The sequence below is a fragment of the Bos grunniens genome, chromosome 28 (assembly GCF_055505025.1).
Source record: "Bos grunniens cultivar Pamir isolate PY7600 chromosome 28, Bosgru_T2T1.0, whole genome shotgun sequence".
Lineage (NCBI taxonomy): Eukaryota > Metazoa > Chordata > Mammalia > Artiodactyla > Bovidae > Bos > Bos grunniens.
In genome coordinates this window covers 36,212,019-36,230,844 of record NC_141192.1, presented here as the reverse complement: position 1 = coordinate 36,230,844, position 18,826 = coordinate 36,212,019, and the positions used below count along the sequence as shown (strand labels likewise).

Here is an 18,826-nt window from a genome sequence, read left to right as displayed (position 1 = left end):
AAAAACCATAGCTGTGACCAGACAGACTTCTGTTGGCAAAGTAATATCTCTACTTTTTAATTTGCTCTCTAGATTTGTCATTGCTTTTCTTAAAGGGAGCAAGCATCTTTTAATTTCATGGCTGCAGTCACCATCCACATTGATTTTGGAGCCCAATAAAATAAAGTGTGTCACTGTTTGCATTGTTTCCCCATCCATTTGCCATGAAGTGATGGGACCAAATGCCATGATCTTCATTTTTTGAATGCTGAATTTTAAGCCAACTTTTTTCAATCTCCTCTTTCATCTTCTTCATGAGACTCTTTAATTCCTCTCTGCTTTCTGCCATAAGAGTGGTGTCATCTGCCTGTCTAAATTTATTGATGTTTCTCCCTACAATCTTGATTCCAGCTGTGCTTCATCCAGCTTGGCATTTCACATGATGTCCTCTGCATATAAGTTACATAAGCATGGTACATGCTTATTGATGTACAATATACAGCCTTGACGTACTCTTTTCCCAACTTGGAACCAGTCCATTGTTCCATGTCTGGTTCTAACTGTTGTTTCTTGACCTGCATACGGGTTTCACAGGAAGCACAAAGGTGATCTGATATTCCCATCTCTTTAAGAATTTTATTTTTTTAAAAAAACATTGTTTATTTGGCTGCATCAGTTACTAGTTTCTAAGTTACACCATATGGGATCTTTGTCGCATTATAAGGGAGCTTTCTTGTGGTGCATGAACTCTAACAGCATGTGGGCTGTTAAGTTGTAGCATGTGGTCTCAGAGTTTTGGTCTTGGCTCAGTTGCTCCACAACATGTGGGATCTTCAATCCCCAACCAGGAATCGAACCTGTACCTCCTGTACTGCAAGGCAGATTCTCAACAATGGGGCACTGAGAAAGTCCCCAATCTATATACTTCTATGTGAACATGCATTTGTATGTAAATGTGTAGAAAAAGGCTTGGAAAGATAAACATCCAAAACCTCATCCAATTCCTATGTAGAAGGGAGTTTATGAACAATTAAGTTTAGAAAGTGAGAATTAAAAAAAAAAATTCAGTATTTGAATTTTCACCAAAAATGCTTTTATATTTGATTTTATTGTTTTCCATTTATTGATGGATACCTGGAGCTGGATATTTCACACTAAGGAAGAAAATATAAGCAAAGGAATCAACGTCTTTAAATGGAGTGGTTTGTTAGTATGCAATTTTTACATGGTGATAACAAGAGAGGTAGTCTGTAGTGGCCTGTGCTCAGTTGCTTTGGTCATGTCCAATTCTCTAAGACTTTGTAAACTGTATCCTGCCAGGCTCCTTTGACCATGGGGTTCTCCAAGCAAGAATACTGGAGTGGGTTGCCATTCTCTTCTCCAGGAGATCTTCCTGACCGAGGGATAGAACCTGTTTCCTGTGTCTGCTGCATTGCAGGCAGATTTTTTACCTGTTGAGCTACCTGGGAAGCCCCCTACAGTGGCTAATTTAGTCCCAAATTATTGCTTACAGTTAAGTCAAGGCAGTGACATGTTTCAATAGGCTTGTACATGAGTTAGGCAGATATATCCATGGATGCCAGATGGTTTGATGTATACCTCAGTTAAAAACCTAATTGATTTTACATTCACTCTCCAGTGCCAACAAAGCCAGATGCTCTGTTGTGGTTATTCTTGGAAATTGTTTTTGTCCCGTAAGATCATGTCGTATTTGTTAGGTGGAGGAGAATGGGGACCAGTTTGTGTTTTAAAAAGAATAAAAGGTACACAGCCATGCTGCTTGCTTGTTTGTTACTTTTGCCAAAGAACTCCTATCCTGATTAAATTGATCTTGTCTCTATATGAAAAGCATTATGAACCTACTGTCTGCCTGCTTTGGGTTCTGGGCAGCCTAGATCGACATTAAGACAGACTGAAGTATATACTTTTCTCTGGTTTAATTTTGTATGACAAATAAGTGTAATGCTTAAGAGGCAGGTAGGTGTACAGATTGAGTGGTAGTTCTCTTTCATGTTCCCATGCGGTCTGTTTTGAAGCACCTAGAAGGTAAAGCATATATTGCATAAGGATTTATTTTATGATTTGGGAGCATACTCATTGAAAGGGCAAGTAAAGTTCTTTAAAACTGAAGTTCTAAAAATTAATTTTCGCAGTAATTAGACTTGAGGGGGGAAAAAAAAAAAAAAACTAAAGAAAAGATGGTGACTTGCAAATGCTTGTGAATTGAAGTTCCCAGTACAGATATATTGACTGTTTTACTTTATCTCTTATGCTTGATGTTAGGAGTCATTTTGATTTGGGGCCATTTAGTTGGTGTTTAATTCATGGATGAGACCGTTTATTTTCCTCTGACAACTTCATTTTGGGGAAGTGGTAAAAGGTCTTAATATAAATGCTATCAGTTCAGTTCAGTTCAGTTCATTCACTCAGTCGTGTCCAACTCTTTGCAACCCCATGAATCGCAGCACACCAGGCCTCCCTGTCCGTCACCAACTCCCGGAGTTCACTCAAACTCACGTCCATCGAGTCAGTGATGCCATCCAGCCATCTCATCCTCTGTCATCCCCTTCTCCTTCTGCCCCCAATCCCTCCCAGCATCCGGGTCTTTTCCAATGAGTCAGCTCTTCGCATGAGGTGGCCAAAGTACTGGAGTTTCAGCTTCAGCATCATTCCTTCCAAAGAAATCCCAGGGCTGATCTCCTTCAGAATGGACTGGTTGGATCTCCTTGCAGTCCAAGGGACTCTCAAGAGTCTTCTCCAACACCACAGTTCAAAAGCATCCATTCTTCGGCGCTCAGCCTTCTTCACAGTCCAACTCTCACATCCATACATGACCACAGGAAAAACCATAGCCTTAACTAGACGAACCTTTGTTGGCAAAGTAATGTCTCTGCCTTTGAACATGCCATCTAGGTTGGTCATAACTTTCCTTCCAAGGAGTAAGCGTCTTTTAATTTCATGGCTGATAGTATGATTTAAAAAATTCAGGGTTATTTGAAGAAATATACATCTAAATGAAGGAATATTTTTAGTAGTTTACTTTAAAAAGTATACAAGTTTTGGTAATGATTCTTTTGCTTAAAACAACCAGACCTTTTTCTTCAGAGCAAAAGAAACAGATAATAGTGCAAAGCTGTCATTTGTATTGTTCAAAATTTTCCTGTAAGGGGTAAACATTTTTTGTTTCTACACTGCTCAGCCTTTCTGTTACCCTTGTGTGTTTTGTGGGGAGTTGTGGGTGGCGGGGAGGCGGGGGGTGGGGGAGAGAGGGAGAGAGGGAGAGAAAGATAGCTCCGAAGCAAGAAAAGCCTAGAGTTTGTGTGAGAGAACTTCCTTTGCTGATTATCTGTTCATTTATTCCTGTTAACTCTCGCTATCTGTTATGAGCATGCCAGTCTAAAAATATGAATTTGGTTGGCAGGATTATTTCATTTCAAATTCATGTGATTTTCAAGTTTCTTTAAAATAAATGTAAGATATTTCAGTGATTCATACTTTAACATTTTGATTAAAGTGAAACAGGAAACAATTTAAATATACCCAAGATGTAAACTCTTCAATATGACCAGAAAGTGCCTTTTCTTGAAAGTACCGGAACACTTTAGGTATTATGAACAGGTGCATAGTTAATACTTTGTGTTTTCAAACACTATTTCTCTAAAGTAGAGTTCACTTAAGAACCAATTTTAAGAAATGAGTGGTGCTTCATAAATGCCATAAATGGGGAGAAATGACAGTATGCAAAACTAATGACAGTAGCTCACTTATTTTGTGTCTTGTTATGGTGTTAACACTACGATAAGGTCTTTGCTTAGATCATCTCATTTATTTTTTCACAGCATCCCTATGAGGATGATATAATTACTATCCCATTTCTCAGGGAAGGAAAGTAAAGATTATAAAAGTTAAGAGCTCTTAAGTAGTAAGGCCTAGATTTTAGCTTTGGTTGTCTGTTTATAGAATCCAGTCTTTTAACTATTATACTGATGCTAAAGTAATTCATGAATATGTGTCTGAAATCAGTTCAGTGGTAAGTTGGCAATGGCTCTTACAGATTTCTGAGAGCTGATTATTACATATTTAATGTGAGCTGATTAGTAAACTTTGATACTTTGAAATCAGCCATCATTGGAGTATTTATACCACAGTATTTTATTTACACCACTGCAAATCAAGACTTTTTTTTTTTTGAGACATTAGTTCACCCGCACACCATTTCTTAACATAGTTCTTTATCAGTGCTATTTGTCAAAATGTAACTTCCAAACTCTCAGAGTTTAAGTGGATATGAATGGATTAAACATCAGTTTTTTCCAGTAGCATTTGTTTTAGTGTGATAAATTGTTATTAATATAGTTATAACTGAGAATATTAAATTTAAAAGACCTTATCCTGAATTTCAGGGTGGAAGAGAGTCTGTTTCCTAGTTTCCAGTCTTTCATCTGAGGATTTTTGGAAAGCCCTTGTCTAGCTGACTGCTGTCAATGGAAATAATCAGTAAACAGTCCATAATAGAAGTAGATAAGAGTTGTAGTTGAGTCACACTGACGACTATAGCTTGGAAGCCATAGATTCAAGGAGCATCTGAACTGTCTTCTGCTAGACTACAAAGTAGGGGAGGCTTATATAGGCAAAACCCACAGAGTTACATAAGTTTGTCAGTTATAATTGGATTGGCAGAAGGTAAGGATGCATGTTAAACCAGGATTGGTTAAGGGCTGAAATGGTTGAATAGTTACATGAGGAGACCACGAGACTATAAAGGTGCAGCTGGCAGCTACTAATAGATCTTGTTTTGACCATGACTGGTGGCATCCTGAATCTGATACCGTTCAGAAAATTCAGGTCCTCCGTAATACAGGAATGTGTCTAAAACCACATCCACAGTGGCCAACTAGCCCCATTTTGAATGCCTGAACCACAGTTTTATATCTTCTCAGAACAAAAGACGAACACCAAATATGATGACGGGGGATACACCCCTTCTAGGTTTCTAAAGAGAATGATTAGCTCAAACGTAGCAAATCAGCGTGAACCTTGGTGTCTGGGCCCCAAAGCTCATCACTGAAGGAGTACTGGCATTAGGAATGTAGGAAGTGGGGACATTTATCTCTGTCTTCCAAATGGACATTTATCCTTATCTAAGCAATCTGGTAAATGCAGTTTTTAAAAATGGTTAAAGCAGATGTACAATGCCTGTTTGGTAGACCATAAGACAAGCTGTTCTGGTTAAAATAAAGTGCAAGACAAATGTTGTATAAACCAGAATGACTTCCCCATACCTCAGTAAGGAAAACTTCTTTCAATTACTGTGGAGTATAAAAGCAGTGGCTGCACCCAGATTTGAGAGATTCTTTTGACTACCATCCGAGATAGTCTGAGGAGAAATGAAAGAAAGTTGGGCTGGAAGGGAGGCGCACAGAAACATGTGATAAAGGGTAGAAGAATTCAGAAAAGTTTATTCAAAAACAAAACATGGGTGCCAAGAAGGCTTGTGGGGTATGAGGAAACCTAGTGATTATGTTTCTTTTTTCCATAAAATAATTTAAACTCCTAGAACCCTAGTACTTAATCTTTCCTTGAAACCTGAAAGCATCATTCTCTGCTGATAAGGATATTTTTATTGGTAGTGATTCAATTTAATAAATACTTCAACACTAAATTGTAATATTGTAATATTGAGGCACTGAATCAGGTTATCAATTTATCCTCCTAATATTCTTTTTAGGAAGACATATTCTTGCTTGTGTTTTGTGTTTAGTGTATTTATAATGTTCTTCTGTTAAGAAAATGCTAGCTTGGGGAGGGGGGTTTCGTTGCCTTCTTTACTCTGCGGTTGAACCGGTGACACTGAGGCCCCAGTGTGGGCAGCGAGGGATCCGTCAGCTGACCAGGCACCCTCTGACATTCTGCGTCATCTGTAGGAGAATCTTACATGTGTTGAGATTTCACCAACAGTAAGAGATGTAAAATACCAGCTATACGAAGAGCTAGAGTATGTGATGGCATAGAGTTTTCATTAGCTTTATCACAATATTCACAATGGAGAATTATATTACATGGTAGCAGAAATAGGCATTTTTATGTGTTGCTTATATTTTACCTCAAATTAAATTGTAGATATAGGGTAATAAATAAAATCCATCCATGCCTTTCACACACTAAAAAAAAAAAAAAAGAAAATGCTAGCTTGAACATCTTAATTGAACAGCTGCATTGCCTACTGGATCCTGCTTCTCTAAAACAAAGGTGTGCATGATTGATAACATATTTGTTCCTGATTGGGATAGTACTGTCTAACTTGGCAGTCACTTCCCACCCTGTTTCATTTGTCTCCTTGGTAGTTACTTTTTGGGATTTTCAGAATTTATGGGGTTATTACTTGATTGAAGTGGAAGTTTATGGAAGGACATAGAAAAAAAGGATTGACCAAATAAAGCAATACATACACACCAAATAAAAGTCAAACTATTGCATACAAAGTTAGAAGCTAGATATGATATCCAACTTGAGTAAGACAGGGTAATTGTTTGTGGATAAAAACAAGCCTATGTAAATGAATATTTTATACCAATTCATTTTTATATTTGCTCGTTGGAAGGACTGATGCTAAAGCTGAAACTCCAATACTTTGGCCACCTCATGCGAAGAGCTGACTCATTGGAAAAGACTCTGATGCTGGGAGGGATTGGGGGCAGGAGGAGAAGGGGACGACAGAGGATGAGATGGCTGGATGGCATCACTGACTTGATGGACGTGAGTCTGAGTGAACTCCGGGAGTTGGTGATGGACAGGGAGGCCTGGCGTGCTGCGATTCATGGGGTCGTGAAGAGTTGGACACGACTGAGCGACTGAACTGAACTGAACTGAACTTCACTACTGAGTGAAGTCCTTTTAGTTTTTATCAACAAGCTACTTGATAAATTAGAAATGAATGCTTGAGAGTCAGAGAAATCTGGCTTTTTGGTCCCAGCTTGAAAAATCTAGTAATAGTGACTTGGAAAAGTAACATAACTTCTCTAGTTTCTTATCCACCCAGTAATGTTATTGTAGATGACCATGAGTGTTATTGATAAAGCTTTGAGTGCAGTGCCTAATTAGAGTAGGCACTCAGTAAATGGTAGCTGTAGTTATCCACTAGTTAAAACACGGTTTAAGTGTGAGTGGTGTAGAGAGTATATTTGGATGATTTGGGAGCTCATGTCAGAGAACTTACAAGTATTCTCTCTTTCTGTGAAAGAAGCTGAAGTATCACAAGGTAAGTTTGGGTCTGGATGAACTGAAGATGATGGTGATGGTGATGGTGATGGTGGCTTTCCCTCTTTCCTCACAGAATGTCCCTCCAGACCTCTCCATCTGCACCTTCGTGCTGGAGCAGTCCTTGTCTGTCCGGGCCCTGCAGGAGATGCTGGCTAACACTGTGGAAAAGTCTGAAGGGGCAAGTACTTAATTTATGTAGGCTGGCAGTATTTTAAAGAACTCAGCTATTATATAAATGATTTCTTCACAGGTTTTGGAGATGTTCTTTTGACTGAAATAAGTCAATGCTGTTTAGTTCTGATTTTCTTAAGTTTGCCTTTCTGCTTTATCCAGGAGATCTGGTGATGTTTTAAATAACTTAAAAAAAAAAAAACCACAAACCCATCCATAGGGTAATCTGTGTCCTTGAACCTCATGCTTATTTCAGTAGTTAAAGCAGAATCTCTTTCTTTGAGCATTTCTTACATTTTCAGAGCTGTTATTTTGACTCTTTCAATTAATTGCTTTATGCATGGCTGTCATTAATCTTTATTTCCTTCTCAAATGCCTCTAACCATGTGACTATGTTCTAAGCTTCTTTATGGCAAGTAAAATTTCATGGCACTCATATATTTGAAGTAACAAAATTATGGTGTTACAGCTTTAATCAGTTGTAATTTTGCAAATAGCTAATCATTTTCTTCTGAAAATTGAGATTTTTATTCTGTTGCCAAATGCAGACATTTTTCTTTGAAAGCTTATTTGGTAATTTAAATTATGTTCCATTCTGTGTTGAGTGATTCTGGGCTACTACCCATTCTTAGCTAATTCATTAAATTTTAGAGTTAAGCAGGAGGGTGTTGGTCAAATTTTTGTTTCCTATGTATGTGTTTGCTTGTTGCTGTAATTACTGCAGTATATATTTTAATAAACTATACTATTTCCAGGAATGAACTGAACATATTTATTTGCGATTATTGGTCCATGTGTTGCTGTTTTTGTTGTTAATCATTGCTGTGGTTTGGATACGTAAAGAGATTAAAAAATGATAATAAACCATTTAACAGAAAATGAATGATAAATTCTGATGTGATATATTTTCATTAGCCTTGTAGTTTTTTAAATTTTAGTATCACACAGGTAGGACTTTAATTGCCTTGTGCGTTAATTTTAAATTAATTTAAAATGTTAATACTATATCACATGTATGTATATATGGAAGAGACACTTTAGTGATTTTTCTTTGATATTAGAGTAACAGCTTATTTTTTAAAAGATCCAACTATGTTATGCATATTTAATTTTTCAAGTACATTTTTGGTTACAACAGTTTGAAATTACACTATTAAACTACATGAAGTTTAAAAAATTGTTTTTCTTTATATTAATGCAGTGCTTTTGGAGTAGGGTTGAATTAAAGCCTTTCTCAATTCAACTAGTTTTGTTTCTACCTGGATAACCAACCCCTCTTGGGTTTTAAACCTCACTGAGGCATGCTGCTGCTGCTGCTGCTGCTAAGTTGCTTCAGTCGTGTCCAACTCTGTGTGACTCCATAGATGGCAGCCCACCAGGCTCCCCTGTCCCTGGGATTCTCCAGGCAAGAACACTGGAGTGGGTTGCCATTTCCTTCTCCAATGCATGAAAGTGAAAAGTGGAAGTGAAGCCTCTCAGTCGTGTCCGACTCTCAGCGACCCCATGGACTGCAGCCTACCAGGCTCCTCCGATCATGGGATTTTCCAGGCAAGAGTACTGGAGTTGGGTGCCATTGCCTTCTCCACTCACTGAGGCATATCTGCTTTGAAATTCCAATCTGTCTTTATGAAGGAAAATTCTTTTCCTTTTGCATGAGCATCTAGAAAAGCATGTATTGTCATTTCACTTATCTTTGTAGATACCAACTTATGATAAAATTACCATAAAATTTTCAGGTTGCTAAGCTGCTTTTTCTAAATTTAAACTCTTGATAAGAGGTTTTATCTCCCCAGAATCTGGGGAATGGATTAGGCAAGCTCTCAAATTATCTGTGTATATAGAACGTGTTGAAAATACTATTTTTTGACTTATTGAAGATACTCATTAGTTAGAATTTCTGCCCCCCAAATATATTTATTTAGCTTAATTTTGAGTTGTTCTCCTCTAGAAAGCTTCTGTCAGAGATAACATGATAATTTATGTGATATGTGGAAAATCATTTATAAAGCCCCGTGTAGCTACCATTAGACATTCATTCTTAAATGAAAATTGAGAAAAAACAGCTTCAGAAAAGGAAAATATTTCATTGAGCCAAATCTCACTTTCACACTAGGAAGAACCACTGTCCAGTGACTCAGAAGATATTATATTTGGGGGAAAGAAAATGCTTTCTTAGACTATAAGAGAGTTTTGATTGTACCTGGGAGTGATGTTCAGGCTACCCAGATGGTGCTAGTGGTAAAGAACCTGCCTGCCAATGCAGGAGATGTAAGAGTGATATTCAAAATATTTCATAACTAGTTTGGCACAGGCATCAATTATTCAGAGTGGAACTCAGCTGGAATGATTGAGTCAAGATTCTGGCAAGATTTGGGGGTTAGTCTGAGCAATTTGGGGGTATTCTGGAGGAGTCATGGGCTGGTCAGAATTAGGGGACAGTGGCACCCCACTCCAGTACTCTTGCCTGGAAAATCCCATGGGCGGACAAGCCTGGTAGGCTGCCGTCCATGGGGTCACTAAGAGTCGGACACGACTGAGCCACTTCACTTTAACTTTTCACAGTCCCTGGTGGGCTGCTATCTATGGGGTTGCACAGAGTCAGACACGACTGAAGCGACTTAGCAGCAGCAGCAGCAGGGACTTGGGGCTGAGGTTATTCACTAGGAGAGCTAGTTTGCCACCTAACAACCATCTTCATCATAATGGTGGAAACAGCGAAAGATCGTATCTGATTACATGTCTTCAGTGGATGCTGCTGGCACTCGTAGGAGTCAAGTCTTTGGACTCCATAGATATCCATACCCTCTTTACTAGCCCCTCATGTGTCTTCTTTAAACTCATGGGAATCAGTAGCAAATACTTTTGGCAAACAAACTGTCATTTCTAACAATAAGTTATATGCAGTAGATTTGCTTATAAAGAAAGATCCACTTTGTCTTGGATGAAGTATGTCAGCAAGGAGATGCTAATTTTCTTGAAATCATTTCTTTTTTGTGATATGTTTATTTTTTAATTTTTTGAGCATCTGCTTTATTTTTTTAATTGGAATGTGATTGCTTTCCAGTGTTGTGCGAGTTTCTGCTGTACAACAATATGAATCAGCTCTAGGTATACATATGTGCCCTCCTTGAGCCTCCCTCACACTTCCCTGTGCCCACCGCACCCTCATCCTACCCCTCTAGGTCTCACGGAACTCCCTGTGCTATACAGCAGCTATCTGTTTTACACATGGTAGTGTTGGCACCCCACTCCAGTACTCTTGCCTGGAAAATCCCATGGATGGAGGAGCCTGGTGGGCTGCAGTCCATGGGGTCTCTGAGGGTCGGGCACGACTGAGCGACTTCACTTTCACTTTTCACTTTCGTGCATTGGAGAAGGAAATGGCAACCCACTCCAGTGTTCTTGCCTGGAGAATCTCAGGGACGGGGGAGCCTGGTGGGCTGCTGTCTATGAGGTCGCACAGAGTCGGACATGACTGAAATGACTTAGCAGTAGCAGTGTATATATGTCAGTGCTAGAAATTGTTTCTCTCCCTACACGTTAAAGAGTGTATCATAAAGAATCTTGTGTATTACTTAATTCCCCCACTCTCTTATGATCAACTTTAAGAAGCCTTGTTTTTTTTAAAAAAAATTCTAAACTTCCTTATGTAATTCAATGCTGTTAATACTGATACTATTTATTATCCACATAGCAATACAAACACACTTGATGATAATGAAAAAAAACTTCACTTAGAACCATGCCTTTTCTTTTTTGTGGTTAAGCACCATTTGCCTTGTATTCTTAGGTCCCACCAAGTAAATGCTTGGTTTTTATAAAGTTGCAGGAAATTTAATGGGAAATCCCCAACATCATTTGTGTCAAACACATCATGAAGGTTATTGATAACAAAAACAGATGTGTAAGATGAAACAGGAAAAATATTACTTAATTTAATGAAGCTTTGATTCCACAGAATTGATTATTGTGGCTTATTAGTAAAATAACTAGAACACAAAACGAAAGTGAAAGTCGCTCAGTCGTGTCCGACTCTTTGTGACCCCATGGATTTTATAGAGTCCGTGGAATTCTCCAGGCCAGAATACTGGAGTGGGTAGATGTCCCCTTCTCCAGGTGATCTTCCCAACTCGGGGATCGAACTCAGGTCCTCCCGCATTGTAGGCAGATTCTTGACTAGCTGAGCCATCAGGGAAGACAGAACTAGTAGTATAAGTGGCATAAGAAGCCTTCTGAAATATTTTATTAAAAGAGGTTTTCTAAAATATCTGCTTTTTAAAAAAAGTATGATTAAAGTGATCCAGATCAGTTTAATTATATGTAATTCCAGATCAGTATGTAATTCCATTGAACATAATTCAGCTTTTTTTCTTATTTAAAGCATACCAGTAGAAAACAGGCCAAGAGCTTTTTAGCTTTATATGAATAGCTGCTCACAGGGCCTTTAAAATCCTGAGAGTGGAGACAATACAAATAAATACAAGGAGAAAATGACCGCAGGATCAATGCCCATCCCTTTTGGCCAAATTTTCTTGTATCCTCTGTATATGCACTTCCTTGCTTCTGTTAATTTTTTGTTCCCTGCCCCCTAGGTTTTAGGTGGCTCTAGATCACTAGTCTGCTTCTGTATCTACTTCTATCTCCTCTCATTCTTCAGATTTATTTTGCATATTGTTGATATCAGATCAGATCAGATCAGTCGCTCAGTCGTGTCCGACTCTTTGCAACCCCATGAATCGCAGCACACCAGGCCTCCCTGTCCATCACCAACTCCCGGAGTTCACTCAAACTCACGTCCATCCAGTCAGTGATGCCATCCAGCCATCTCATCCTCTGTCGTCCCCTTCTCCTCCTGCCCCCAATCCCTCCCAGCATCAGAGTCTTTTCCAATGAGTCAACTCTTCACATGAGGTGGCCAAAGTACTGGAGTTTCAGCTTCAGCATCATTCCTTCCAAAGAAATCCCAGGGCTGATCTCCTTCAGAATGGACTGGTTGGATCTCCTTGCAGTCCAAGGGACTCTCAAGAGTCTCCTCCAACACCACAGTTCAAAAGCATCCATTCTTCGGCACTCAGCCTTCTTCACAGTCCAACTCTCACATCCATATCTGGGCTAAAAGCTAGGTTTTCTAGAATTTGAGAACTGGTTAAGAATACGTTGTGCCACATATTCACTCTGTGGCTTTAAGGAAGGTCAGTCTTTATCATCAGGTCTGTGTGTGCTGAGTCGTTTCAGTCGTGTCCGACTCCGTGTGAACCCATGGACTGTAGCCCGCCAGGCTCCTCTGTCCATGGGATTCTCCAGGCAAGAATACTGGAGTGGGTTGCCATGCCCTTCTCCCACCCTGGGATGGAACCTGCATCTCTTACATCTCCTGCATTGGCAGGCAGGTTCTTTACTACTAGTGCCATCTGGGAAGCCCCAGTCATCAAATTTAGTGAAAAATAGTATTTAAAAAAAAGAAATATCAGTAAATTTCACAGATTGTAAAACCAAAGCCCTTTCTATTATGCCATGTCATTTCTTACTTTATATCTGTGCTTCTGTGAAATGGAGACCTAAATTAAATTAGATATTACAAAATAAAATTGAATGGAGAAAACGTTCATTGAAAATGCTTCTGAATTAATTCAGGTATAATGAAACAAATGGCCAAAAGCATAGGACCATCTAAATTATTAAATCTTATTAACTAGATCACACACACAAATAAGTATCACTGACTATATTTTAACCTAACTGTGCCATCATCAAACTGGCAGGATCACTGGCTGGGAAACTGGAGGGAGGGGGAAGGGATTCCTGAAAGAGCCACGGTTGCAGAGAAGCAAACTGCCAAGGCCAGGGAAAAGGCAGTCAGGGATTAGTAGCAGTTCAATCAAAGGCATATATAGGTATGAGAAAAGGAATAAATAAAACAATAAAAACAGCCACTGTTAAATGGATGCTAAATATGCTTTATATACTATCATTTAATAATCACTAAATCTGATGATTTTTTATGATTTTGACATTATAATATATGTCAGTGATAATATTTGCTCATTTTTGTGTGTGTTCTAGTTAATAAAGTTTAATAATGTAGATGATCCTATGCTTTTGGCCATTTGTTTCATTATACCTTAATTCAGAAGCATTTTCAATGAACTCTTTCTCCATTTAAGTTTATTTTTGTAATATCTAGTTTAACTTAGGATTCTGTTTCATAGAAGCACAGATATGAATTGAGAAGTGAGACGGTATAGTGGAAAGGGCTTCTGTTTTACAATCTGTGAAATTTATTGATTTTTTTTTTCACATACTATTTTTAATAGTTTCACTTGTTGACAATGCATTGCTTTTGTTTTAACATCATGAATATATTAAGTGACTTACTCGTATTAGTGTTTAGGAGGGTATATACAAAAATAACATTGACTGTCCTTTCTATCTTTTGGTTTAGCTGTTTCTAGGAGAATTGTAGGAGAAGGCACTGGCAACCCACTCCAGTACTCTTGCCTGAAGTATCCCAGGGATGGGGGCTGCCATCTGTGGGGTTGCACAGAGTCAGACACAACTGAAGCAGCAGCAGCAGGAGAATTGTAGGGTCCTTTCCCTTCTGACTTTTGCTTGTAGCCGCTTGACTATTGGTGCCTTATTGTTAGACTATTAGTAGCTTGAACCAAGAAACAAAAACTAAAATTAAACCAGTATTTGTCCGTTATATCCTGCTTTTTGGGGGAAGTAGATTAAAATTTTTAATTTCAATGGTTCTGATTAGTATCATTCATTCATGTCGTATTTTCCTCATTACTATAGGTAATTGGTAGGGTTTTTTTTGGTAGTTTCCTATAATTTAAATTACAAATGATGCTTTAAATATCTATAAAATTACAATGTAATTATAAATATTGCTTAGTATGAATAAGTGAGTTCTAATCATTCATATATTTAATGCAAACTTTGAATATTTAGAAGATATGCTTTATAAACCTCTGTGGGTAGAAAGATGAATAATAAGTGAGTTTTGCCATCAATGGATTCACAGTCTAAGCAAGAATAGAAGGACAATTATAGTGCCGTATGATGTGTGTTATCATAGAAGAGTAGATATAATTATTGTATTAGCAGAAGGAAGGGATTGAGTTTGGGGAACTTGGCATTCTTTAGAATTTTCTTTGGACTTTCTATTACTACATCATTTCTAAGACAAATGGAAATAATATTAAAGCTATTAATATAAAAGTCACTTAAATTTTTTCTCCAGGGAACAATTTAATCTCATTATGCTGTTCTTTGAATTCTATTAGAAACTGGTACTTGCCCAGAGGACTATACATAACATGTTCAGGGATATTCTTAATGTGATTTTTATGTTTAAATTTACTGAAATAGTTTATTATTTTATATGAAATCCTGAGTGTTTCATATTTCTAAATTATATAATCTTGTAATTAAAGTTACAAAATGCCACAGTTATCAATAGACTTAGTTATCAATAGAGAGATATATCAGACTGTGACACTTTCAGTTTTTATGAAAAATGAAGTTATAGAATAGGGAGTATTATTAATACAATTGTGCCACTCTCTTAACAAAACCTCTGCTTTTTTAGAAGCATGTATTCTGAAAGTATTCAAAATGCATCATGAAGTAGCCATTTAAATTAACTGGTAAATGAGGTGTCGTTTTTTAAAATACATTTTATAAACATTAAAGCACCATGAATCAATTTTTAAAAAATACGTTTATCAAACAATGAAGTAATAATTTCAGGCGAGTAATTGCATTTAAGATCATTTTATATAAATGCAAGAGCAGAAGTTGAAGTTCAAGATGTGTGCTATATTCCATAGTGATTAGGCATATAGATTATAGAGAAACTCTGGTAATCTTTGGAAAACTGCTTAAACTTTCTGTACCTTTGTTTTCTCATCTGTAAAGTGGGGGCAAATAATAGTGTCCTCCCATTATATTGTTGTGAGGATCCAATAAGTCAGTATGAAGTGTATAGAACATTCATAGCACATAGGAAGCACACTACAGCCGTGCTGTGCATGCATGCTAAGGCGCTTCAGTCATGTCCGACTCTCTGTGAGCCCATGGACTGTAACCTGCCAGGCTCCTCTGTCCATGGGATTCTCCAGGCAAGAGTACTGAAGTGGGTTGCCACGCCCTCCTCCAGGGGATCTTCAAGAACCAGTATTGAACCCACCTCTCTTATGTCTCCTGCATGGGGAGGCTATTTCTTTACCAGTAGCGCTACCTGAGAAGCCCATATCTTATTATAGCCCATATCTTATTGTTATTGTATTTGCTTTGGGATGCAAATGTCTTCTCCAGACCATATATTTGGTCCAAATAATAAAAGCAAAGCAAACAGCAATTGCCTGAGGGCTCCAGAGAGTTTAACAAAAGCAGGAAGATTCTGGAGAGAAGCCAGCCTTGGAAAATGGAATTGGGGCCGATCGGTTTTACATTTTTAAGGTTTTTAGCCTGAAGATTGTGGTCGCTAAAACTTTGAAAGAACAAGCACAGTCTCTCCGAAGACAAAATTCAGGGCCTTTTGAAAGTCAAGGAGTAGTTCTAGAAAAGAGAAATCCAGAGAGAGGGAGACCCACATTTTGTGCATAAACTCTGCCCGGGTCTCTGGCTGATGCTTAGCCATCTATATGGGGGACAGACGTCAATTCAGTTACCGCTGCTAACGTTATTACTGCTCTGAGATCTGCACTGCCACCAAGCATTTTGCAGTTTGCAGTTTGAGTCCTACCAAGTGGATTGCTCATTAAAACAAATACATCAGTGTTCTTCGGCGGTGTATAGTAGAACTGCAACAATATAAAAGGACAGGACACAATTCACAATTGCTTAGGAAACAATCAAATGTGACCCAATCTCAAGGTAAATGACTACCAAGAACTACAGAGGGACAGTCTTAGCAGATGAAGATTTAAAGCAGCTATTAAGGCTATATTCAGTGCAATCAAGGAAAGTACGTTTACTGTCAACAAAAGAATTCAAAAATCAACATATAAAAATGATTCAAGTAACAAAATGGAATTTCTGTAAAATGGAAAACCACATTATCTGAAAAGTTTACTTATTTAGTAAGTGAACTAGGATACAAATTAATCTCAATTGGAGTCTGAAGTCTATGCTTTTTAGCTCTTTACTTTGGAGTATTCATGTAATAAGAGGGGAGCAGTGGGAGAGCCTAAGGAGATATCAATACTAAACCAGTGGGAACAAGAGGAGGAGCATCCCATAGAAAGCTCTGGCTAGAAAGAACCGGGACGATAAGGGGAAAGCCAAGAGAAAATAGCTACAGAAGCCACATATATGTTAGTTTCTCTGGCTGTTGTTAACAAATTATGCTCCAAGCCTGATGGATTAAAACACCATGAACTAATTATCTTCCGGTTCTTCAGATAAGAATTCTGAAAATTAGTCTCAGTGGGCTAAATCAAGGTGTCAGCAGGACGGCATTAATTATGATAGCTCTAAGGAGGAATCTATTATACTTCATTACCTTTTCTAGCGTCTATTCTTGGGTGGTGGCCCCTCTTTCATCTTCAAAGCTAGCAACGGTATATATTCATAGTTTGTGTGTATTAGGATGCAGATGGCCTTGAGGTGCCCCTATTTGCCCTTCTACATCATGGAAACACAGTTTGAGTAAGATGTTGTTTGCAAGATGAGATGAGAATCAGAGATACCTAGTTGAATAAGGACTGAAAAGTGTGATTTGGTTCCGTAGGAGCCTGGCTTTCCTGCAAAGCTATCAATATTAATGTCAGTCTATCCTATGTGTGTGTATATATACATGCACACACACATAGGAATTAATAGTAAAGAATGAATTAATTAATAATAAAACACACACATTTTAAATTCAAAAGACTTTATTCTCTAAAGAGTTTTTAGTATTTATTTGTCATTCCAAAAGTGGTGCTCAATATTTCTTTTGTATTTAAGTAGATTTTGGTACATGTTCACTATATCTAAAAGACTTATTTGTTCATGCTCTTGGGCATGTAGGCCAAGGACCAAAAATTAATAATTAATGTTGTATCTACCCTGGTTGAGTTTTATTTTCATACTGATTATTTTTCGGTTTGCTTTCTCTTGATTAAAGTGACTTGGAGTAGTGTGAAGGAAAAAGGAAGCATTGCCACGTCTTGCTTATAGTTCATATAAGATAGATGGTGTTCTAACATTTAATAATAAGTTCTGCACATTATTAAAAATAAGTTACTCAGATGATTGGGCTAATGATTCACTGGATAGAAAAATGAAGTTTACTTAAACACTTGATATTGTTCATCATTTCAAATATGTTACTGCTCTACATTCTAAGTCTCCTTAAAACACAGACTCAAACAATTAGGATATGAAACTGTGATTATACTTTTAAATATTCTCAGTGCAGTAGAAATCTGCCTCTGAAGAGACAAAAGACTGAACAGGGCTCCTTTTTGATAAAGAAAAATAATAACCACACTCACAATTTTATTTTTGTGTCAGGAAGATGCCTTCTGAACTATGGTAAGGAATCAATAAATTTTATATATTGGTATTGCTGAAAGTCATTAGTGACACGTAAAGCACAAGCAGCAAAATAAAAAAAAAACAAGTGGGACTCCAACAAACTAAAAAGCTTCTGCACTGCAAAAGAAACAATTAACAAAACGAAAAGGCAGCATATGGGATGCGAAACCATATTATGCAAACCACAGTATGTGATAAGGGGTTAATGTCCAAAATATATAACAAGCTTATGCAATTCCAAAATAACAAATAGCAATAGCAGAACCCCAAATAATGCAATCAAAAATAGACAAAAGAACTGAATAGACATTTTCCCAAAGATGTGTGAAGGGCAAACAGATACGTGAAAAGATGCTTATCACCACTAGTCATTAGTGAAATGCAAGTCAAACCCACCCTGAGATATCATCTCCTACCTTTTAAAATGGTCATCATCAAAAAGACAAAAGATAACAAATGCTGATGAGGTTGCAGAGCAAAGGGAATCCTGTCCTCTTGGTGGGATTGTAAACTAGTAGAGCCGTTGTGGGAAACAGTATAGAGGATCCTCAAAAATGAAAAATAGAACTACCGTATGATCCAGCAGTTTGGGGAATATAGCCAAAGGAAATGAAAACATTAATGAGGAAAGATATATTCACCCCCCATTTTCAGAGCAGCATTATGATAACCACGACAGTGGAAACAACCATTGATGGATGAACGGATAAAGAAATTGTGTTACCTGTGTACAGTGGAATACTGTTTAGCTATAAAAATGAGGAGATTCTGCCATTTGGGACAACATGGATGGGCCTTCAGGGTATTAGCTAAGTCCAACAGAGAAAGACAAATACTGTATGATCTCACTTATTTGTGGAATCTGAAACAACAACAACAAAAGGAA

General features: G+C 37.8%; 1 protein-coding gene across 13 annotated transcripts in view; it reads left to right on the top strand.

Annotated features, from left to right (window-relative positions):
- Positions 1-18,826, top strand: part of RYR2 (ryanodine receptor 2) — an 820,811-nt gene that overhangs the window by 280,890 nt on the left and 521,095 nt on the right. For all 13 annotated transcript variants that reach the window (XR_015157121.1, XR_015157120.1, XR_015157122.1 and 10 more), the window contains exon 3: positions 7,313-7,417. Coding sequence is in view for 10 of the 13 variants with exons in the window: in XM_086382784.1 (XP_086238910.1) it covers positions 7,313-7,417 (105 nt within the window). In the remaining 3 variants the exon portion in view is untranslated. The remainder of the gene's footprint in view (positions 1-7,312; positions 7,418-18,826) is intronic.